At 39.4% G+C, this 25,421-nt stretch overlaps 1 protein-coding gene across 1 annotated transcript in view; it reads right to left on the bottom strand.

Annotated features, from left to right (window-relative positions):
* The window catches only part of SIMC1 (SUMO-interacting motifs containing 1), a 56,149-nt gene extending 30,734 nt beyond the window's left edge, over positions 1 to 25,415 (bottom strand). The window contains exons 1-2 of the mRNA XM_004679550.2: positions 25,038 to 25,415; positions 808 to 2,340 (exon numbers count right to left, since the gene is read on the bottom strand). Of these exons, the coding sequence (XP_004679607.2) occupies positions 808 to 2,340; positions 25,038 to 25,166 (1,662 nt within the window). The 5' untranslated portion in view covers positions 25,167 to 25,415. The remainder of the gene's footprint in view (positions 1 to 807; positions 2,341 to 25,037) is intronic.
* Positions 25,416 to 25,421: the final 6 nt, after the last annotated feature.

The raw sequence follows: 25,421 nt of genomic DNA, 5'->3' as shown, positions 1-25,421 counted from the left end.
ATAGCGGGCAGAAGCAAACCTGAGGCAAACACTCAGGAAAAGAGAATGAACTGGTGGTTGGATGCAGTCATTCAGAAGGGAAAGATATAAAACACAACAAAAATTAAAATGAAAGGGGAAAAAAATTCACTCACCAAGGCCAAGCAATGCAAACGCTTGATGTGTGCTGAGCTGGATTACTGATGGCGCCACTAAGGTGAGTGTAGCATTTGACTTGCTGAAACCAGTTTTCGTAATGGTGGGGATGAGGTAATGAAAAGATAGCCTCATATTTTAGGGCTTAGAGTCTGGGTCAGGTCTTCCTACTGAAGACTAATGGAAGTAGGATTTCCATTAAAATCTTAAAATTTAATTTCCTTCCCCAAAAGTCAATAAATTTGGTGTCACTGAAGTGTTGGAGTATCTTTGCAATCCTGGAGCTATAATAAGGGCATCAGAAGGGAAAGGCAGGAACTGAAGAGAAGTATGGCCTCTGATAAGTCTGACATGCTAAGTCTGATGGGCACTATACTCGTGGTATCTCATTTGATGATCCTCTGAAATACATTCTTATCTCCATTTTACAGATAAGAAAGCTCAGTCTCAGAAAAGTAAAGCAATTTTTTTAGTGCCAATTTTAAGTTTGTGGCTGAAATTTGAGCCCAGATCTGAGTCTACAATGAATGCTTCTACAAGTAGGGGAATGATAAAAATATCAACTTTATACTGGTCCTCTCATGCATTGACTCCTTAGCTCAGACTTACTGATAGCATGATAGCCCACTCCCAGGGACATCAACTCCTCAAGGGGAAGATATATTCGCTCACCTCTCTTGTGTCTTTATCTGGTATTAGCGTCTGGAAGAAAAGGTGATGTACCGGAGGTCGTAAGAAATACTTCAGTCTATGTAGGCATGGTCTGTTGTGCAGCCCACCTTGTGGCATTTGTGCTTGTACATGGGCAGGTCTAGGGTGGCCAGGTTCTGACGGTGATACCTCCTTCCTGGCTGGAGTTTCTGTGACAGAGAGCCAAGGAACTTTCTCTAAGGAAGCATCAGACTCTGGAGACTGTGGGCTGGAGGAGCAGCTTGGAGAACTTGGAGCTGAGATGTCCATAGGAGTGTCACAGTTCTGTATATCATTTGGGGGTGAGTCAGGTTTCTCCAGAGGTGAGTGCGACAATTCTCCAAGTGAGTGTGGTATGTCTTCTGGCAAGTGTGATACATCTCCAGGTAAGCCTATCACATCTGTTGGTGTATATGGGCCTTCTCCAGATGAAGATGTCACACCTTTTGGTGAAGGCTGTGGCATGCCTGTTGGTGGCTGTGGTATGTCTGCTGGTGGCTGTGGCATGTCTGCTGGTAACTGTGGCATGTGTCCTGGTGACTGTGAAATGTGTCCTGATGACTGTGGCAAGTGTCCTGATGATTGTAGTATGTGTCCTGTTGACTGTGGCATGTGTCCTGGTGATTGTGGCATGTCTCTTGGTGATTGTGGCACATGTCCAAGTGATGGTGGCATATCTTGCAGCTGTGCCACATCTGCTGGATATGATATGTCTTGAGATGGGCCTGGTATATCTTGAGGTAGGCCCAGAATGTCTTGAGGTGGGCAGACTGAGTCTTGAGGTGGGCCTGGCATATTCTGCTGAGGGCATGGCACATTCTGAGGGCATGGCACATCTTGAGGAGGACATGGCACTTCTTGAGGCAGGTGAGGCAAAGCTTGTAGCTGGCATTGCGCTGTTTGTGATGGGCATGACAAGGCTCGTGGCGGGCATGAGGAGGCTCGGGGTGGACATGGTGAGGATCGCAGCAGGCATGGCAAGGCTCGCAATGGGCATGGCAAGGCTTGTGGTGGGCAAGGCACATCTTGCTGTAGGCATGGCAAGGGTACCCTTTGATTAGTGCTGCTACCATTATTGCTTGTTGGGGAGAGGGAGTGAACATTTGAAGAGAGCTGCAGGCTGGCCAAGAAGCCTAGGTCACCTTTTAGTGTGGTTGAGCTACAGTTCGGCTCTGCTGGATAAACAGAGTCCCCACTAATGGGTGGAAGGAGTTGGCGGCCTTCAAATGTGGGTTCTTCTAAAAGGTCCAAATCCACAAGATCGCTGTTGATGATCCTTTGTGCTGCAGGCCGAGAGCTTCTGTCTACATGCCCTTCTAGTGTTTCTTTGCTAGAGAGACCAGTACATGTCTGAAGACTGGCTGGTTCCTTCTGGGAAGGAGCAACAGGTTCTAGAGTCAAGTCAAGAGTAGCAATAGGTCTGTTTTCTTCTTCAGTTCTTGTCAGGTCAATCACACAGAGTCCATTGCGATCCTTGGCCCTTGGCCTGGCTTCTCTAGTTAAATCAATGAAGTCCTATTGAAGGATTATGAGAAAATAAGAGGTCAAGTAGGAAATTTCAGCTTTAAGGAGACTTAATTCTTAGCTTTAAAGGCTAAACATATTTTCCCTTTTCTGACAGTTTTTATATCTTGTATGGCATAAACATTCACTTACTTCCTTTTGTCAAAAATTTGCTACTGTCAAAGTTTTCAATTATATACCTCCGAAATTATCCAAATGAGACATGCACATATAACTAAAGGCATAATGGACAGATTAGTAGGGAAGATTTCAACCTTAAGTCAAAGTAAAAGGCAACTAACTATTGTTTGGAAAAGCAAATACACAGGATAATCTACAATAAAAGCAAAAGAGAAACTAAAATAAGAGAACCTACTGTATGCTAAGAACATGTTGAGTATTTCTACACTATATGTGATTCTATCAGATAGGCATTATTATCTCCCTTACATAGATGTGCTAACTGGAGTTCAGAGAAGGTGAGGTTGTTTACCTAAGGACTATACAGCAGAATAGCAGATAAGGCATTCAAACTCAGATCTGTTTGTCTCTTTCCCTTTAAGGATCTGTGAATGTATACCTCCATTCAATATGTAATCAGTCTGTAGTCAGATACAGAGGATGATGATATAATAAAGATTATAAAACAGACTGAGTCTGAACCCTACCTGGGTTACTGAAAAACTTCCTATCTTCACCCCCATTCCTTGACAAAAATATCATGCAGTTCACAAAGTCTGATGTGCCATGAAACACTGTGCCATGATCCTCGAACAATTTTTTTCTACTTTCCTGGTGTCTCCTCACTTGGTTGGGTACTGGCAGGGTAGGTATCAATTGTTATGCCTACCACAGTTACTATGCTATTTCTCTTAATAGATGTGACAGTCATCACTATGAATGGCGCCAAAGTAGGGCACAGAATTCTATGTGGGTCAAGTGACAAGTTGGTGTGCACCTCAGGTTGGAATAGGAATTGTTTGGTGAAACTCAATGTCTCATTTCTAGGAAACAATCATAAAGTATCACTGCCATTGGTGGCTCCTATACTGCTAGATGAATCCAACATAAATAGCTGTAGGTCATTGAGAGTCTGACTCAATTTCTCTTTCATGCCAGTAGCTAAAATGCAACATTAGGGTTCTCGCTGGTGGTGCAGTGGGTTAAAGCACAGCATTATGAGGCTAGCCACAGCCACTTCAGCACAAGTGCTTTATGAGTTCAATCCCTGGCCAAGGAGGTGACCCACATGGTGCAGCAGACCTCTCCTGTCTCACCTTCTGCTCCCCTCAGCAATGTACTTCATCAATCTGCCTATTCTGTTCCCCACTACGCCCCTGGTGAATCCTCTCACTGCCCTTGCACCTCTGGCCTGTGCCTCAGTTCTGTATGCATAATAAATAAGTCTTAAAAAAAAACATGCAACATTAGCATGTCTTGCACTTGAAACTGACCACAAATACCTTTGTCAGATTCATAAGGTCCTTCATTAAAAGCCTGTACTTGCCTATAGTCTCTCCCTGACTCTCTCCTTATATGATCAAATCACACAGAACTACTATGGATTCCTAAATGTGCCTTGTTTTCTCAAGTACATTTATCTTGTTTATATTCTTTCTTTTCCCTGGAATGATTACTATCCCTTTGATTGTTTGGAAGTTTTGTATCTTTTAAGCTTCAGCACAGCTATCACTCTGTGTGAAATTCTTTCAGAATACTTCTTGTTTCAGAATAAATTAACTTCCTCAAAGCCCCCTGCATCCAAAGAATTTAACATTTAAAAATGCTACTGAAAATATATTTTATGTCATTTTCCAATTAACAATTGCTAGTATATAGAAATACAGTTGATTTACATGTATCTTCCTGCATCTTCTGACCTTGCTATATTCGTTTTCTAGTTCAAGTAAACCTTTTGTAGATTTCTTGGGGTTTTCTATATAAACATTCATGCTATCTACAAATAATGAAGTTTTACTTCTTTCTTTCCAATCTATATGCCTTTTTGGGGGTGACCTACTGCAATGGCAAAGGCATTGAGTATAATGCCCAATATAAGTACTGTTCTTGAACAAGTAAAGAATTTAATATTTTCACCTTTAAACATAATGTAAACTCGAGTTTTACTGCTTATTTTTTTTTAAAGATTTATTTATTTGTGCATACAGAACTGGGGTACAGGCCAGAGGCTCAGGGGCAGCGAGAGGCTTCACCATTAGACAGAGGGGGAGCAGAACAGGCAGATTGACAAAGTACACTGCTGAGGGGAGCAGCGGGCGGGTCAGGAGAGATCTGCCATGCCATGTGGTCACCTCCGGGGCAGGAGGGAATCGAACTCATGAGGAAGTGGCTTTAGCTTCTCAGTGCTGTGCTTTAACCCGCTGTGCCACCAGGGAGGGCCTTATTGCTTAGTTTTAAAGACTTATTTTATGCATGCAAGAACTGGGATGAAGGCCAGAGGTGGGGTTGGGAGATGATGAAAGGATTCAGAAGTGACAGAGTTGGGAGAAGAATAGGCAGATCTACTGAAATACACTGCTGAGGGAAGAAGCCATTAAGATGGGAGAAGTCTGCTACGCCATGTGGGTCATTTCCATAGCCAGGAATGGAACTCATGCTGCAGTGGCTGATGATAGCTTGACAGCACTGAGACTTTAACACCCTGTACCACCAGGGAGGCCCAAGCTCTAGTACTTTCACGTTTCAGTATCAGGTTGAAAAATTTTTCTTTTTTTTCTTGTTTTCTGAGGTTTTTAGATGGTTAAGTTTCATCAAGTTTACTACCCCCATTGAATAATTATGATTTTTTTCATCTGTACTATTAATATCAAAATTATACTCATTGATTTTCTAATATTAAACTAATACTGGACAAAACTCCACTTGGTTAAGAAGAACTATTCTTTTGGGTCCTCCCTGGTGGTGTAACAGTTTTAGAGCGCAGCACTGCAAAGCTTGCTATGGCTTCTTAAGTGCAAGTTTGATCCCTGCCCGGAGGTGATCCCTGCCCGGAGGTGCAGCAGACCTCTCCTGTCTTGTCCCTGCTCCCTTCAGCAGTGTACTTTGTCAATCTGCCTGTTCTGCTCCCCACTGTGTCTCTGGTGAATCCTCTCACCGCCCCTGTACCTCTGGCCTGTACCCCAGTTCTGTATGCATAAATAAATTAATCTTTAAAAAAAAGAATTATTCTTTTTTCATAGCTGGATTTAATGTATCAACACTTAACTGAGAATTTTTAAATGTCTATGAGGGATATTAATTTGTTTTCATTTTTTAAAAAAAGATTTAGTTATGCATATAAGAATGTATGTATATATAAATAAATCTTTTTAAAAAGTGTAAAAATAAGCTATTACTACTTTTTATCTAGACTGACAAGCTCTGCCTTTTGATTAGATTTAATTGGTGCCATATTTGCTTTTAAATCTACATTCATGACATCTGTTTCCTGTTCATCCTATTTGTTGTTCCTTGTTCTTCCTTCTTTCCTATCTCCCTTTGAGTTAACATGTTTATTTTCAAGCTTCCATTTTAATTTCTGTGTTGGTTTTCTAGATGTATATCTTTTATTGCGTTTACAGTGACTGCTTTTGGGATTACAAATTCAATTTACTCTGGTGAATTTAGAAAAAATAATAAAAAAAATATTATTCATTTTATCCTGTGCCATATCTCTTTCATTATTGTCATCATATATATACACACACATACACACATTAAATATCATCAATGCAATATTACTATTACTTTCTTTTAAGGAAAGAGATTAAACTCTTAATTTTGGGATTTACACTTCCTGTGATATTTTTTGCTTCTGGGGACTCCTCCCTAATTGATGCTATTATATTGTCCTTTTATCTCTGCCCTCTGACCTTCCAAAATAATAAAAAATCAGGTTCTACATTCCAAGTGGCAAATGATTAGGAAATGTAGTAAAAGAGTAATAACCTCACAGATATTGTCTAAGTAGTTATCTTTCAAGAATAAATTCTTTTTCTTTTCTTTATTTTTTTACTGGAGCCTTAACGAATATTTTAGCAGGTGAGGCAGTTTTATAGATTGAAATAAAAATCTTTGCACTGCTCTCCAAACCTTAAAGAGTTAATTATTCCCCTCTTCAATATTTCCACAGTATTCTGTATATTGTAAAATCACTGTAGTGCATATCACTGAGCACTTGATTATCTTCTCCCCCATTAATACACTGTATCTTTAGTAACTTACAGTTTTTGTACCTCAACAAATGATGTCAATATATTTACTATAGCAATATTTGTTGATTATCCTCTCCTAGTATTCCTAACTGAATTGTATTTCTACTACACATTACTCTGCTTAAATTTTATAGATAATGAAGGTTCCCCAACAGCTCACATGTGCAGAATGAAATTTGGCAATAAGTCTAGCAGACTTTTCCCCTCCTCATAAATCCTATTTTTGGACCTAGATACCTCACAGCAACCCTGTAGGTAAATATTAATTACATTATATACCTTTAAAAAATTACTAGAGGTTGGAAATCACAATAGTTTTCTTCGGGGTTTCTGCATTAGTTTAAATTGTAAGTCTTAAATTTCTGAAAGTTTCTGGTACTTTTCCTTTCCCTCCAAATATAAATGGAAGAGTCACATTGGAGGGACAAAATAAAAATGCCATCATACTCCTCAACAGCAACACTGGAAGCTGGAAGACAATGAGAGGGTGGCTTCAAAATTTGGCAGGAAATGTTTCCAACTTAGAATTCTTTGCACTGCCAAACTCTCATGGGGGTGAGTGTAGAACAGTAACCTTTATAGATAGGAAAAGTAATTCTGATGGTTTATATCTCACTTTCCCTTTTAGAGGAAGCTATTGAAATATATACTACATGAAATGAGGGAGTCAGTCAGGAAGTAAGACCATAGAAGTTCAGGAACCAGGCACTTCAATATAGGAATTCCTAGAAAATAGTGAAAGGAAGTCCAAGGACAGGAGCCAAGCAGTGGGCCCAGCATACTACCATTCCATGGTTGCAAGAAGAAAATAATAACAAATATCTTAAGTACTAAATGTTCTACTATTTTGAGAGGTGTATTGTGGTTGGGTTGCAATGGTAGAAGGGCTTGGTTATGCAGCATCCTACCTGATCACTGTGAAGACCCCCAATGTCAAGCCACAGACATACAGAGTATCTAGATAGCCTTTGGGGTCTTCTAATCTGTGCAAAGACAGGCAACAGAAAAATAAGTAAATAAAAACACAGCAATTATTAATTCTAAGAAGATTTTTGACCAAGAAAGGAAGCATTGTTACTCTGTGGCTTTACTAAGAGCAATACTCATATGTTATTATTTTAAGCCATGATCACGTTGCTTTAAACCAAAAACCCTAATTCAGTTGTAAAGACAGGAAGAACTGAGTCCACTGGGGTGAGAGGAGCAGTGTGTAAGACAGCTAAACTTTCATCTTTCAGTCAATAGATATGCAAGAAGGAAAAATCACGGGATAGAAATTTATAATCATGTCAATTGGTATTTAAAGATTTATTTTATTTAAACTGAGATGGAAAAATGCACAAAAATATGTAAAAATAAACTATTATAAAATAAAAAAGATTTTATTTATTTATTTATTTATGCATACAATAACTAAAATGATATAGCCCAGAGGTGCTGGGGAGGAGGATAAGAGGGTTCACAGAGACAGTGAGGCAGACCTACTGAAATACACAGCTGAGGGGAGCAGTGAGTGAGATAGGAAAGGTCTGCTGTGCCATGTGGGTCAGCTCTCTACCTGGGGATCAAACTCATGCTACAGTGGCTGGTGATAGCATGATAGCACTGAGACTTTAAACCCCTGCACCACAGGGAGGCCCTAAGCATGTCACATTTATAAGCATGTCAGAAGTAAACACTAGAATAAAAGTCTACAAAGTTAAAATCTATATAGGTTTCTAGGTATCAGAAATCTGTGATAAGGAGAGGTTAGAGCAGAAAACTACTTTTTTGTTGCTGTTACAAATGTGTTTGGACTATTTAACTCTCCAAGTCATTAAATATTTCTTTGACCAAAAATAAAATTTAATTATAAAATAGTCAGAGAAGAACCCAGATTCATCTATACCTGTAAGCTCTTGACTATTGTTTTAGGGGTTTGCTGTTCACATCTCCAGGTTCAGCTCATGGTTTTGGCTTTACCTTTCTCCTTGGATATTTCTGTGAATTCCTGCTAGCAGCCCAGCATAACTGGTTTCACTCAGGGTCTAATGGGTTTTCTTTTTGTTTGTTTTTAGTGGAGTCCTTTAAAATCAACCACACTACTGAAGACATAAATTCCTGGACCATGAGTCTTTAAAATATTCCAATATTAGTTGCTTATCTTTCCCACTAGGACCTAGCATAGTACGACTGGCTCAGCATCTAACAAATTACAAAGTGCTCAAGAAATATCAGGTAAACTGAAATAATTCTGAAGAGGGAAACTGATCATCCACACTTCACATGCTTTCAACAAGAGTGAACACAATAGGGATGCTTCAAACTTCATTCCACCTAGCATCAACTCTGCCACAGGAGGAAGGGAGGGCTTCATTACTCCAAGAAACTAGAACCATCAACTAAACCAAGACTCCCCTTTCCTGTTTCAAGCTCCCAACCCTAAAGATACTTTAGTTTTTTCCTTGGGTAAGGTTACCATGTAGGCTTTTTCTTACTGTGTAGTTCTTTAGAGGAGTTAAGGAGTAGGAAACTAGAGGGGCAGTAAGTTTAGTTTAATTTACAGATTTCGGGAGTCTGGATGGGGCTGTAGATTCGTGTACCTTATTCTAGCTACATATTATCAATATTATATCTAGATCAATCTCCAGCTATCTGAGTTGGATGTCCTGTTCCATTTCTGTGGATTTACCTGTTCTGTATATGTCGTATAAATGGAATCCTAAAACATGGCCTTTTGTGTTTGTTGTTTTTTTACTTAGCATAAATGTTTTCAAGATTTATCTGTGTTTCACTCCTTTTTATGGCTCTGTTGCATGGAGATACTGCTATGTTTTATTTATTTATCAGCTGATAGATATTTGGGTTATTACCAATTATTCATCATGAATACTACAAATATTTGTGCTGAAGCTTTGTGTGAACATATTTAAATTCTCATGGGTCTATAGCTAGGAGTGCAATTGTTGGGCCACATGGTAAGTTCATAATTACCTTCTTAAGAAACTGCCAAGTATTTTCTGCAGTGGTTATACAGCTTACATTACTATTCATCTCTCAGAATTAACATAATGTTATAGAGGATTTGAATTATCATTACAAACTTGTAAAAGTAAGCATAAAGTTGGATACATGAAATATTTAAAAATTTTAAAGTACAAAAGCTAAAAAATGTTATAGGCTACATTTCAGATAACAATGCATTACAATGAGACAACAGTAATAAAAAGAATTAACGACTTGGAAATGAAAAACAATTTTCTAAGTAACTTTGGGGTCAAAGAAGGACTCAATGAAATGCTAAGCTATTTAGAAATTAATGAGGAATTCACTACTTTTCAAAACCTACAGGATGAACAATAGGGACTAACTAAACAAATTATGATATTAAACACAGTGGACTATTGTGCAGGCATTAAAAAAAGAAAAGGGGAAATTTTGTGACAGATAGAAAGCAATGTCTAAGATATCAAAAAAAAAAACAAAGCAAGATATAGAACTCTATTGAGTATGCTGTTACTTGTGATGGAAAGGAGAAGTAACTGGATATACATGGACTTGCTTATGTATGATTGGAATATCTCAGGAAGAACAACTAAGGGAGCAGTGGGGAGAGAAAGAGAAAAAGCAGTAGCAGCAATAGCTGAATGATGACAGGACAGAAAGACAAGAGAAACATCACTAGGTATATTTTTTATACTTTTTGAAGCATGAATCCTAGTAATATATTACCTGTCAAGAATAAATAAAGATGAAATCATAAAACCAAACCAAGCCAAAAAACAAAGGCTAGTCCCAAAGTTATTCCAAAGAATAATCTGTAACCTTAGGTGTCTTTGTTATTAGGAAAGATGAGATGTAAATTAAGGAAACACCCAAGTCAAGAAATCAGGAAAAAAATACAATCAAACAAAACCAAAAAGCAGGATGGGAGAGAGCAAAGAAAGAGGGGGCACAGAAAGAAACTTTAAAAAGATGAAGGGAGAAGCCCTCCCTGGTGGCACAGCGGGTTAAAGCACTGCACTGAGAAGCTTAAGCCATTTCCACATGAGTTCGATCCCCGCCTGCCCGGGAGGTGACCACATGGCGCCGCAGACCTCTCCTGACCCGCCCTCTGCTCCCCTCAGCAGTGTACTTCGTCAATCTGCCTGTTCTGCTCCCCACTCTGTCTCTGGTGAAGCCTCTCACCGCCCCTGAGCCTCTGGCTGTACCCCAGTTCTGTATGTACAAATAAATAAATCTTTAAAAAAAAAAAGATGAAGGGAGAAATAAGTGTTATTAAAAGACCAAAGCCAAATAGAATCAATCAAGAAAACAAAAACTTAACTTCTTTTAAAGACCCATAAAATAGACAAATCTCCAGTTAGCCTAAATGAAGAACACTAGTAACAAAAATTGAATATAATCATATCTATTATGAAGATTAAAAAATATTTTTTCCTAATCAGTTGAAACATCCAGATGAAAAGAATGACTATGGAAAATAAGAAACCTCAAAACTTACTCAAGAAATAATAGAAAGCTAAATAGATCAATAACCACAGATAATTACTTTTAAAATAAAGTATCTCTCAAAACCCACTAAGATTAAAGATTACAAGTTTATATTGGTTAATTTTTGTTGTTATTGTTGGTGTATTATTATTATTTTTTTAAAGATTTGTTTATTTGTACATACAGAATTGGGGTACAGACCAGAGGCTCAGGTGCCGTGAGAGGCTTCACCAGAGACAGAGTGGGGAGCAGAACAGGCAGATCTACGAAGTACACTGCTGAGGGGAGCAGCGGGCGGGTCAGGAGAGGTCTGCCGCGCCATGTGGGTCAGCTCTGGGCAGGGAATCGAACTTGCATAGAAGCAGCTACAGCCAGTTTGCAGTGCTGCAACCTAACCCGTTGTGTCACCAGGAAAGGCCCTGTTTTCATTTATTAAAGAATTAGTTTTGAGTTTGTTTCCTGAGTCAGCTTTAAAATGTCTTTGCATTATAAAAAATTTCACACATGTGAAAAATATAGACTGAATTATATAGTGATCCTCTATGTACTCACCACCCAGTTTCTGGAGTCAGTTTTGCCAAGTTTATTTTTCCAGTAATTTTACTATTCCACCCAAGTTTCTAAGATTTTAACAAAAATGTTTTTAACAAAGTTATTTGTAATGTATTGTAATGTTTTCTCATGTGTTTCTTTTTCATTCCTGATCTTGGTTATTTGTGCCTTTTCTTTAATTTCTTAATTTTCTTATCAGATTTTACTGTTTGACAAAAATATGTCAGCTCAAAGGAGAATGATTTTCAGCTCAAGGGGACTTTGTAGTTTAAGAAGTCCAAAAGAGTTTGGTTCCTGATGGGTACGGACACAGAGTACCCATGTGGAGGAGAAGAACCTTACCTAAAGGTCTTCATTAATATGCTAAGTGGCACACCGATGGAGAGTTCAAATGCTTATACATGCAATGTATGAGAAGGCATGTTGTGCAATTGTACCTGTGCACTAGAGGACCTCCCAGAAAACATTTCACCAACTCCTCTGGTAGTCATGACCCTGCCAACCCTACTGCTAGTAAAAAGCAAAAACTACATCTTGTCCAGGGTGGCACTCCCTTAAGAAGGTCTCCTTGGAACCTGTTGCTCTTGCATAAATAAAACTCTTACTTTCTCTTGCCAGTGTGAATTAGACCTTGAGTTGAAGGTCTCAACAACCCTGTGACAGTACTAGAACAGGTTATTTATACTGGGGTAAAAAATGAAAGTAGATATTAACTTCACACCAAAACCAGAAATCAGTTCCAGACTTAAAAATGAAAAATTCAAGTAAGAATCCTTTAGAAAAAAATTAGAAAATATATCTTTATAACCTCAGTGTAAGGATGATTTCTTAAATAAGACACAAAATACCATCCTTAAAAACATCTTACTACATTAAAATTTGTTTATCAAAACAACACAAAGTTTTAAGACACACTTGTGATGTTGGTAGTAAAAAGATGTTGATAGTGAAAATGATTAATAAAAGATATATGCAATAATGATTATATAATATTGGGGTAAAAGTAAGACAAAAGATAATAAACATACAATATGATTTTTGTGATACTGTCATATAATAAGAAATATATATTTGGTTGTTATTCATGGTTCCTGGCACAGAACTTCTAAAAGCTTTGTAATTTTCTGAGTGTAAGTGATGACTAATGGTTATAAGCCCTTAGATGGCTGGATTGGAGATAGTTCCCAGACAAGCCATCATATTATTGAAGAGTTAGAATTTTCAGAGCCACTCCCTCAAGCCAAATCCTTTCCCTATGGATCTGGCTGTTCATCTGTTTCCTTTATAATTAACTGGTAATAACAAGTAATTTACCTCAATTCTATGACTCACTATATATAAAATAATCAAATCTTAGGCAAAGGCTATGAGGAGACTCAATTTGTAGTCAAGTTGAACAGAAGAGTGGGTATTTTGAGGACCCACTTCTATGACTGGCATCTGAAATGGGGTTAGGCTTGTGGGACTGAGTCCTTTACAAAAGAGGTCCTATACTAGCTCTGGGGAGTGTCAGAATTGAAGAAAATGGTAGGTTCCCAGAGAGTTGCAGTGTGAGGAAAAAAAAATCCTACACACAAAAAATCAGAACAGAGAACCAGAGTTTTCTTTTAGTCTATTCACATAAAATTTTTATAGAAGGTAAAAGTCAACTGTATTATTTACATTATACATACAAGTGGTAAAACTATAGAGAAAGCAAGCGAATACCATGAAAATCAGGAAGTAGTTGGGAAGAGGTAGGGTGGCACGGAATTTATATAGACTCAAGCAACACCTTGTAAAAGCAACATGGCTGCATGAGCTTTAGCTTTATTCACTCTACTATATATTTTTTAAGATTTATTTATTTATGCATACAGAATTGGGGTACAGGCCAGAGGTGCAGGGGCAGTGAGAGACAGAGTGGAGAGCAGAACAGGCAGATTGATGAAGTACACTGCTGAGGGTAGCAGTGGGCGGGTCAGGAGAGGTCTGCTGCACCATGTGGGTCACCTCCAGGGCGGAGATCAAACTCATGCTGGAGTGGCTATAGCTTCTTAGTGCTGTGCTTTAATCCACTGCCACCAGGGAGGGCCCTCCCTCTACTATTTTTTCTTACATTATTGTGTGTGTATGTGTGTGATATACCTCTCAATAAACATATTTTAATAAAAGAAAGCTTAAAACTCTGGGATAAACTTTCTAAGAAGTTTCAAGACCTGTATGAAGAAAACATAAAAAGCTTAAGTACTTAAATAAAGTAGTTTTTCCATTATTGGCAAAAAGACCCTATTATGTGGGAATGGTTAGGTCTTCCTAAATTAACCTTCTCATTTAAAATGTTTGTTTTTAGATTTGTGACAAGTGATACCAAACTTCAATTATAATGTATAAAACTTTGACTAAAAAACTTTGCAACTAGATAGGGTAGATCCTTTCACAATGTAGTGTATATTGTATCACCACAATGTACATGTCAATTATCTTATAATTTTGTTATTTATACCTCGATAAAGCTTGAGTTGAAAAAGAAATACATAATAAGAAAAAAAATACCAGACATATGAGTTGGGGAATTAATACTATGCTAATTTTCACTGTATATAATTCTGTAATATTTGAGCCAATTTTATGTTCACAGCAAAATTGACACTTGCCTTGGGGTTGTACACAGTTTTGACAAATGTATAAAGACATGTATCTACCACTGTAATATCACATAGATCAGTTCACTGCCTGAAAAATTCTGTAGTTTTGTAGTCCACTCCCAGACTCAAAACCTATAACCTAAAGTTGTTAGAAAAGTAGCAGACTTAAGTTACTAAGCATTACTAAGTTCATTACTAAGATTAAAGAACTAAGCAGAAATAAATTATTTTTTAAAGTTTTATTTATGCATACAAGAACTGGGGTGTAAACCAGAGGTTTCAGGGGTGAGCGGATCAGCTGAAGACAGAGTGGGGGGCAGAACAGACGGATTGAATGCAATACACTGCTGAGAGGAGCAGCAGGCAAGACAGGAGAGGTCTGCTGCTCCAAGTGGGTCAGCAACCTGGTGGGGAACTTGTGCTGCACTGGATGGTGATAGCTTCATAGGGCTGAAACAACCCCTTGCCACCAGGGAGGCCCTAAACAGAATTAAATTCTAGCAACATTTTGTTCTTCCTAATCTGTCCCTACCATTATTTTATGTATTTTCCTCCAATTGCATTCCCAGAGACCTTGAACACTGTGTTACATCTCTAACAAAATTGTCTGTGTCCTACTAGTTGATAATAAAGACAGAATGTTAGCCCTGAAAAACATTCTCTGCTAAACCCATAAACTTGTAATACCTACAATGCCCACACATCCTCAAACCTGGGAATGCAAAATCCTTTATTCCCTTAACTTTCAGCACTTCCTCACATTCCTTCTTCTTTCTCTCCCCCATATAATCACAGCACTCTAGCCATTCAGGGAGCCAGTTTTTAAGGGTCTAATCCTGCCGATGCCCTTACTGGTCACTTCAAATAAACTTCTTTGTGCAAAGACATCCTTGTGGTTCTGAGTTTTGCTTTCTAGGGTGGAGCAAGACCAGGTCTGGTCATTTACATTTTTCTATTCAGTCCTCCCTCCTCACTTACCCCAGGCAATCACTGATCTATTTTCACTGTTTCCAGAAATCCTACAATATGTAGCCTTTTCAGACTGGTTCCTTTCATGTAGTAATAATGCATTTAATTTTTCTCCATGTCTTTTCATGGCTTGATAGCTCATTTCTCCTCAGCAATAATGGACCAGTGCCTGGATATATTAGTCTATTTACCCAATACTTCCTGAAGGACACCTTAATTACTTCCACGTTTTGGCAATTAAGATGAAGCTTCTGTAATATCTATATATAGGTTTGGTGTACAAAACCTGTGAATTGAAATGTTTCAATTTATTTAAGAGTTGAACTGACGTATACCAATCAAAGAACAAGACTGCTGGATCATATGGCAAAAGTATATTAAGTTTTGTACAAAAAAAAAAAAGTCAATTGTCTTCCAAAGTGGCTGTACCATTTTTGCATACCAATAGCAACGAATGAGAATTCCTGTTGCTCCACACTCTTGCCAGCATTTGTTGTCAGTGTTTATGATTTTTGGCTATTCTAAAGGATATGTAGTATGTTTTAATTTGTAATTCCCTAATGATGTATGATGTTGAACATCTTTTTATATTGCCATCTGTATGTCTTTTTTTGTAAAGTGTTTAGTCTTTTGCCCAGTGTTGAGCTTTGTTTTCGTGTTGACTTTCAAGAGTTCTTTGTATAGTTTTTTTATCAGATAAGTCTTTTGTATAGTCTTTTATCAGATAAGTCTTTTGCAACGATTTTCCCCCAGTTTGTAGCTTGTCTTCTTATTCACTTGAAATTATCTTTCCTGGAGCAGAAGTTCTTAATTTTGATTAAGTTCAGGCTAGGAATTATTTCTTTTATGGTTCATGTCTTTGGTGTTATGTCAAAAAATTCATTGAATACCATCTAGTATGAAACCTCATAATCTAGGTTTTTCCCCTAGGATTGCATAGTTTTGCTTTTCACATTTAATCTATTGCTCACTTTGGGATAATTTTAGTTAAGGGTCTAAGGTCTGTGTTTAAATTAATTTTTTTGGCTGGAATGTCAGTTATCCCAGCACCATTTGTTGAAAAGGCAATCTTTGTTCCATTTGTTATTACTTTTGCTCTCTTGCCAAAGTTGACTATATCAGTGTGGGTCTATTTTTTGACTCTCTATCCTATGACACTGAACTGCCTATTATTTCACCAATACCAACACTATCTAGATGAGTGTAGCTTTGTTCTAAGTCTTGAAGTCAGGTAATAGCACTCTTCTGTTACTCTTCATTTTCCTTTAGAATAAGTTAATTGATACCCATAAAAAGCTTGCTAGGATTTTGAGTGGGGTTGTGTCAAATCTACAGACAAATTTTCTAAGAACTGACATGTTGACAACATTAAAGCTGCCCATGCACGATCATGGAATATCTCTCCATTTACTTAGTTATCTGAAAACTTTCATCAGTTTTATAATTTTCGTTTTACAGATCTTATACATATGGTTAGATTTATACCCAAATGTTAATTTTTTAAAAGAATACCTTTTTTTTAAAAATAATAACTAGTTTTTTTTATGTCATTTTGTGTCTTTTCCATCTCATTTGTAATCCCCATGGGCTTCCCACCACCAAATCAACTGTGTGCCATCACCATAGCCCAGTGCATTCCCCTCACCCCCCATTTTTTGATCTTATTCCCTACTCCACCCCTGTAAAATGTCTCTGGTATATAGTTGTTCATTATTATTTCCCCCCTTGGTCCTTTATGCTCCTTCTATGAGTGAAACCATCTGGTATTTTTCTTTTTCTTTCTGGCTCATTTCACTAAGCATGATACCTTCCAGCTCCATCCATGTTGCTATTGCTGCAAAAGGCATGAATTTACCTTTTTTCTTTTTTACAAAAGATTTATTTATGTATACAGAGCTGGGGTACAGGCCAGAGATGCAGGGGCAGTGAGAGGATTCACCAGAGACAGAGTGGGAAGCAGAACAGGTCGACTGACGAAGTACACTGCTGAGGGGAGCAGTGGCGGGTCAGGAGAGGTCTGTTGTACCATGTGGATCACTTCCAGGGTGGGCATCGAACTCACACTGAAGTGGTTTTAGCTTGTCAGTGCTGTACTTTAACCCACTGTGCCACCAGGGAGAGCCCTGAGTGGTTTTTTTTGATTGCTGAGTAATATTCCATTGTGTATATGTACCATGTCTTTTTAATCCAGTCATCTACTTTTGGGCATTTGGGTTGACTCCATGTCTTTTCTATTGTAAATAAAGCAGCAATAAACATGGGGGTGCAGGTGTCTTTTTGAATCAGTGTTTTTGTGTCTTTTGGGTATATACCGAGGAGTGGGATTGATGGGCCATATGGAAGCTCCATTTTTAGCAGTTTGAGAAACCTCCAAACAGTTTTCCATAGTAGAATATAATTTTTTAAAAAGATTTTGTTTATGCATACAGAACTGGGGTGCAGGCCAGAGGTGCAGGGGTGGTGAGAGGATTCACCAGAGACAGAGTGGGGAACAGGTCAGGTCAGGAGAGGTCTGCCACACTTGTGGATCATCTCCAGGGCTGGGGATTGAACTCACACTAAAGTGGCTGCGGCCAGCCTGCAGTGCTGCACTTTAACCTACTGTGCCACCAGGGAGGATCCCAAATGCTAAATTTTTAAAGGTGTAATGTCAAGTGGTCATTTTTAAGTTCTCCCTAAGTTTAAGTCTAGGTAACGAGTTTTAAGTCTAGGTAACTTCAGGTTAACTGAAGTTTTTGACTTCAAACTCCAATTTTTTACTGTTGGCATAGAGGAAAGGGACTGATTTTTGTAAATTGACCCTGCAATCTTGTTACTGTCATTTATTAATTACAGGAGGTCTTCTTTGGTCAATTGTAGTTTTTTTTTTCCTATATAGATTATTATGACAACGGAGAACATTTAGTCATATTTTCTTTTCCAAACTGAACACTTTTTATTTTCTCCCCTCCCTCTACAAACCCTTTTTATTTTAAAATAATTATCGATATACCAGAAGCAAATATACAAGAACCCCTTCTAACCCTTTCCTACGGTCCTCTCACAGTTACCTCTTCCATGCAGTGTAGCATCACTGTGAACACAGTAAACAGATTTGTACTCAAAAGTCTTGAAGAATATGTTTTTGCCCAAAAGCTGTCCCACCCCTGTAGATTCCTATAAAGTGGATGATGAAGTTCACTATAAGCAGGAGCCTGATTCCAATCTGAGGACCTCAACCTTTATTTTGTGAAGGAAAGGAAGATGTGAAGTGTAAAAGGGAGAAATATCCTTATTATCTACTTATAGCCTGTGATAATATCACTTCTATTGTCAAAAATCTGAAGGCTATTTGTTGGTCCCCATTTTTCTTCTAGGGAATGCTGCCTGGTAACATGAAGCAAGGGTTACATGTATCATTTCGACTAAAATCCAACATTTTCCACTCACCACTAGCTCCTAATGAAAATTATTTGTAAGCATGACAACAAAGACAAAAATCATAAAGGGAAAGAATGACAGAGTTGATGGCATAAAAATATAAAACTTCTAAAAAAAAAAAAAAGAAAAAAAATAAAACTTCTGCAATAAAACTAAAAAATTAAACTTTGTGGCAAGCTAGCTGCAGCTGCTTCAGTGCGAGTTTGATCCCCAGCCCTGGAGGTGATCTACATGGCACAGCAGACCTCTCCTGTCTTGTCCGCTGTTCTCCTCAACAGTGTATTTCGTCAATCTGCCTGTTCTGCTCTCCACTCTGTTTCTGGTGATCCATTCATTGCCCCTGCACCTCTGGCTTGTACCCCAATTCTGTATGCATAAATAAATATTTTTAAAAAATGAATTCTTTAAAAAAAATTAAAGTTTGGGGAGAAATGTGCCAAGTGAGACAGTGGTGGCTGCACAAGTCTCCCAGTACAAATTACTACAGGTTCTCTGTGAGGATCTAGGAGTGACTCCATTCTATGTCTTTCTCTTTGCTTCTGGTATCACCAGTAATACTTGAATTCTAGCTGCGAAACTCCCATATTTGCTTCCGCATGGTGTTCTTCCTCTGTGTTTACATTCTCTTATAGTGTTTCATAAGATATTGATCATAATGGATTAAACCTCATCTTTACTGACTAGACCAGCAATGGCCCTATTTCCAATTTAGGTAACATTTTGTGGCGAGGTTAGAACCCAGTCCAACCCATAAAGACTCTTTATATGTAAGTAAAATTTATAAAGTAAAAAAGTAATGTCTGAATAGGACAAGAACACAAAATTCAAACACAAACACCCTATATTACATATAGTATAGAATACACGTTAATTAATACAAACCCCAAAATGGAGTTATCCCAATCTGAGTACAACCAAATGGAAGGAAATCATTCTCGATTCCCTCATTTTCCTCATTATCTACATCTAAGTTGTTGGGGCCAGTTGATTTTACTTCCTAAATATCTACTAAGTGCTCCTAGTCTCTCGGCCCGCACAACCATTCAAGTCCAAGCTACCATTATCTCTAGTCTGGATTACTGCAGAAACTCTCAGACTTATCTTTCTGATTTCACTTTTGTCCCCTTACATATTTTGATTTGTTTAAGACAGATCCAGCTTTCACAGGCTGCTTGTCACTCAGTCCAGTTAGTACTGGGTATGCTAATTGGAAACGGGAATCAAAAGACCAGTGGGAATGGAATATCATGGAGGACAGACTCAGGAAAGATGAGCATGTGTGGGACAGGTTATATGGGGCCTTGCAGGCCACACAAGGAAATCAGGATTATTGGATTACAAAAACACAACCTAAAGTTTCCAGTCTCACGAAACTTATTTGTTTTAAGTGTATTGCTTATATTTCTATACTAGAACATAAATCCATTGTTATCTTGTTCACCTCTGATTCCCAGCATCAGAGCAAATATTCAATGTTTACTGAAAGAATGAAATGCAACTAAAGAGAAAAATCAAAACCATGACATCTCACAGAATCTGGGTATAGATCAGCAAAGATAACAAGAATAAAAAGGACTTTTTTTCTTCCTAGCAATCTATTATCAGACATAACATTTATATGATTGTTGATTGCTTACTACCACCTACCTAATGTCAAAGCTCTGTGAAGGCAGGGTCTTGTTCAAAAAACATTCCACATGGTTGCCGCAAACCTTCAATTTGTACAAAGTACGGTAGCTGTAGAGTATAGTAAAACAAGGCATACCTGTATATACCAGGCACTCTGACAAAGCACAGCAAGGTCTTAATTCTCATTGTTTCTTTGAAGGCTGCAGAAGAAAAGTTTGAAGCTAGGAGAGGATTTTTCATGAAGTTTAAGGAAAGAAGCTATCTCTAACATAGAAGTGTAAGGAGAAATAGCAAATGCTAATGGAGAAGCCATAGTAAGCACTGATGAGGGTGGCTTCTCTAAAAACAGATTTTCAGTGCAAACAAAACAGAGTTGTATTGGTAGAAGATACCATCTAGGAGAAGTCAATGCCTGCCTTCAAAGCTCAAAGGACTGGGTTAGGGGCTAGCACAAGTGACTTCAAGTTAAATACAATGTACACAATATCGTTCCAAAAATCCAGGGGCCGTTTAAACTATGCCAAGTCTATGCTACCTGTGGTCTATAAGTAGATTAAAACCTATATGACATCTGTTTACAACTCAGTTTACACCACTCTTGAATCCTGCTGTTCAGAAAAAAAGTATTGCTTTTAAAATATTACTGCTTACTAACAATGCACCTAATTATCCAATAGCTCTGGTGATGTACAAGATTAATGCTGTTTTCAAGTCCGCTAATATCTACTCTGTGGTTCATGAATCAAGGAGCAATTCTGACTTTTAATCTTATTGAAGAAATACATTTCACATGCTATAACTGCCATAGTGAGAGTCCTCTGATGAATCCAGGCAGTCAACTGAAAATTTTCTGGAAGGGATTCACTATCCTAGATGCCAATAAGAACAGCTGTGATTCATGGAAGGAGATAGAATCTTCAACCCTTGTGGATGACTTTAAGTAGTTTCAAAATCCTCAGTGGAGGAAGTAATTGTAGATATGATGGAGAACTAGAATTAGAAGTGGAGGCAAACAAAGTGACTGAATTGCTCAGTCTCACAATAAAACTTGATGAGGAGTTGCTTCCTATAGATGAGCAAAGAAAGTGGTTTCTTGAGATTAAATCTACTCCTGGTGAACACTGTTGAAATGGCCACAAACAATTTAGAATATTATATAAATGTAGTTAAACAGTTCCAAGGTCTGAGACAACAGACTCCAATTCAGAAAGTTATATTGCGGGTAAAATCCCATCAAATAGCATTTCATGCTACAGAGAAATCGTTCATGAAAGGATGAGACAACTGATGCAGCAAACTTCATTGTCTTATTTTAAGACAATCACTCCAACCTCCAGCAACCACCATCATGCTCAGTCAGCAGCCATCAACATCGAGGTACGAGGCTTCCTTTACCAGCAAAAGATTATAACTTGCTGAAGGGTCATGTGATGGTTAGCATTTTTAATTAATGAAGTATATTTAAGATATGTACTTTTTTTTTTATAGCATAATGACATTGCACACTTAACAGACTACAGCACCGCTTACACATATATATATGGAATAGAAAACAAAGAAATTCGTATGACTCACTGAATTGTGGTATTTGCTTTATTATGATGATTTGGAATCAAACCAGCAACATCTCTGAGATGTGCCTTTAGTAAGTGTTCAATAAATATTTCCTGAATAAGTTGATGACACCTATGGATGTCCCGGTAGTGGAGGAAGGAGCTGAAGAAAACAAAATTAGTGTACTATTTCTGTAGGAAATTTGGCAAAATATTTCAAAGACCTTAAAGGAGGCATACCTTTTGACTCGGCAATCTCACTTCTCAGAGGAAATGTAGCCTAAACAAACAAATGAGCAAGGTTATTTATAAGGGAATTCCTCACTGGTTGTTTATAAGAGAAAATTTAGCATGATATCCATTAATAGGAGATCATAAACATTATAAACCTACACAATGAAATTTATTAAAATATTGGTGAAGATATTTATTGGTGTGGGAAAAGATAAAAAATATAAAAACTACATAAAGAGCAAAACTTCATTTTTACAAAAACATAGTGGGGACATACAAGTTTGTATGTGTGCACATATGCATTTATAGATGAAAGATGAGATAGACCTACTTTAAAATATTAACACACATTTCTAAATTTTTTGTAATGAGGTCAGTCAAAATGACCTGAGCATGTTGTTTTTATAAGTAGGGGGAAAAAAGCAGTAAGTATTACTGAAAACAGACACATTTCAGAAATTTAATGAAGACTAAAGCCGAAGTTAAGAACCAGAAGTCCAGAAATATTATTTAAGAGTGGAGATGTTTTTCAGATTTCCTAAATTCAAGCACGTTGGATATCCTCTCAGTCCACTCATTCATGAGGTAAGGGCCCTGACACCCGCTGACCCAGCCCAGGCCCACTACGATCCTGCTGGCCTGGGCAGGCAGCAAGGTGGGAATATTAGAAAATTTGTAAAAGAAAAAAAAATTATGAAACTTTTTTTCCCCCTTAATTTGTCTGCCAAGTTTGAGAATGTCAGGTCTGCTACAACACAATGTTAGCAAATGTTATCCTTTATACTGGTATTTTTCTTGCACTGTCTCATTAAAAACCTCTAAAGGTTCTGCCAGGTAGGTATGAATATTAACAAGCCAAGGTTGAAGGGGGAGACAGCACTTGCCAAACCTCACACAGCTGCTATGTGCGGGGATTCCTAATTTGAACAGAAGTCTCTTTGACCCTCAGGGCTTTCAGGGAGAGCTGAAATAAATGCACTTTAAGCTTTATAACCTTGCAAATCTCTTAGGTCCCTTATCTTTTACATGATTTTCCTATTGTCCTTATTTGCAAGGAAGATAAAAAGAGCTTGGAATGTTTTAGAAAGCTGAAAAAGTATCTGGAGAAGTAAGATTTACATTGGGTGTTATGCCCGGGGACTTGTTTTTCATTTCTCTTTAATTCATAAGACTCAGTATCAAAATGCTTGGTTGGACAGTCATAGGGAGATGAGCAATTTGAGAAAGCACCCATATGTGTGAGTGAAGGGCCGCAATAGACACAACAGCTTGAAATAAAGCATCTGTGCACTGAAGAAAGCTGGACTGTAATGAAGGAAGACAGACAGCTCTGGTGAGGAAAGGAAGTTAGGTACGCAGAACAAAGTTAAGGGCAAATGAGAGAAGAGGCAAGAGGAAAGAAGAGGAGCCTGGAGGAGTAGTTGTGAGTTATTCTGTGGGATTTTTTCCTCCTGTTTTTGCTCTCTATATTCTTTTCCTCGATTTTCTCAATCATGTTAGGTCTCAGTACTCTCTTCCCTATACATTACCAAATCTGTCCATTCCTTATTTTTCTCCAGAGTTCAGCTCCTCTGAGGTCCAAACTGAATGCAGTATTCCCTTCATCCCAAGCCTGCTCCTTTTCTTGTACTTGGCTTCTGGATGTTATCAAACATCCACCGGAACTAGGCTCTCTCCCTCTCACTACCATTCTTTCATCCAACAAATATTTGTCATGGATCTGTGATGTCCCAAATACTGCCTGCCACAGCACCCCTTTGCACACGAAGTTGAAAATCTCATGTCTGTTCATCTCATCTAAATACTTTGTGGAGAATTACTGAGAATCCCTCTTGAACAGTGGCAACATGGCATGCTATATTACTTCTGCATGCCATCTTCTCTCCAGTGACCACCTAGCATTTGGCACTACACCGCGACATATAAGAGACTCGCAGCGAAACTGAGGGGCCACCAACTTACTGGGAAGGGTGTTTGGAAGAGCAGAAGTTAGGAGATTTGTCTTGAAGTAGTATGTACATATGAAGTGTCATGTTTTCCTTTAACTCTGTTAAGGATGTATATTAAAAAAAACAAGAGTGTGATCATTCTTTTATTTCTGCTTCCTCCCTCCCTCAGATAGAGGGAAAGCCTGCTATTTCTCATCTCGAGTACTCAGAAGCCACTTGTTGAATATATCGCATTCTATCACAGCGATAACGGATGTGATGGTCACCATTAAAGCCCCAGCTCCCAGCACGTCTGGTCTATAACAGGGTTCATTAAATACCTGTGGAGGATTCTAGAAAGGCAGGGCCATCGATGTTCTTCTACTCACCATCTCAGGAAGAAAGACAAAGCCCTACTTTGCCCTGACTTTGTAAGAAGCCATAGGGAAAAAGAAATAGTACCCGATCTTTCCCTCTTTACTCCAGCAGAGCTCGGTGCTTACTAAGAGGAGTAAATCACCTTCCTGCACTGCTCCAAAACCGGGCCCCTTACTCGGCTGCCAGGCCCTGGAGCACGGCCACCATATGGCCCAGGCCCTTGCTTCCTTCCCTCCCAGCCTGGGCTCCCGTTACCTCCCTGCACATCTGTGTATCCACCACAAGCCAGACAATTACACGCCCCTGCGTCGTCGCCTCGAGGTCCGACCTCCCCCCAGGACTCCCTGTGCTCCCGCACCCCAGAACGCCTCCCCAGCCCGGACTTGGTCCCAGACGCCCAAGGCAGGGCCTCAGACCGCCGGCCCCCGACCTCGGCCTGGGTGCCCCGCCCCAGGACGTGGTCCATGTGCACGGCCGCCCCTCTGCAGCCTCTCAGCCCACTCATTCTTGGGGTGCGGGGCCCCGAGGCCCAGCCGACAAGGTCCAGGCCCACCGCTATCCTGCCGGCCTGGGCAGGAGGCAAGGCGGGAAGCGGCCCCAGCTGCGAGGCGCCATGGTGAGGGCAGTGGGACGCTTGAGGCTGCGGGCCCGGCCGAGGGTCGCGATGAGCGGCCCGCGTCGAGACGGCGCACCCGCCACGGTCCGGCTCGGCTACGCAGCTCGCTCACTCACCACGGTCCGGCGGGGCAGCACGCCGGGAGCCCGGGACAGGGTCCGGCGGATCCTCCGCGGCCGGCCCGGGCGGGCCCCCCCGGAACTCTCGGAGCCGCTGTCGTCCGAGATCACGATGAAGTCCTCCATGGCTGCGGGCGGCCGGCGACCCGGACGGTGGCGGCGACTTCGGTTCCTGCTGCTGAGGCGGCTGAGACGACTGCCGAGGCGGCGGCGGCTGAGGCGGCGGCGGCGGCGACTGCTGCTGCTGCTGCTGGAAGGACTTGAGGGACTCGAAGGCCTTCATCAGCTTCTCCAGGGTCGCCATGGCGGCCTCCCGCCCCGCAGGGGCAGCCCCGGAGCCCTGGGGCCGGCCGGCGGCGCTCAGCAGCGGAGCAATGAATG

This window comes from Condylura cristata, unplaced genomic scaffold, assembly GCF_000260355.1.
Source record: "Condylura cristata isolate star-nosed mole 26May11 unplaced genomic scaffold, ConCri1.0 scaffold00008, whole genome shotgun sequence".
Classification (NCBI taxonomy): Eukaryota; Metazoa; Chordata; class Mammalia; order Eulipotyphla; family Talpidae; genus Condylura; species Condylura cristata.
This window is presented reverse-complemented; position numbering and strand designations above follow the sequence as displayed.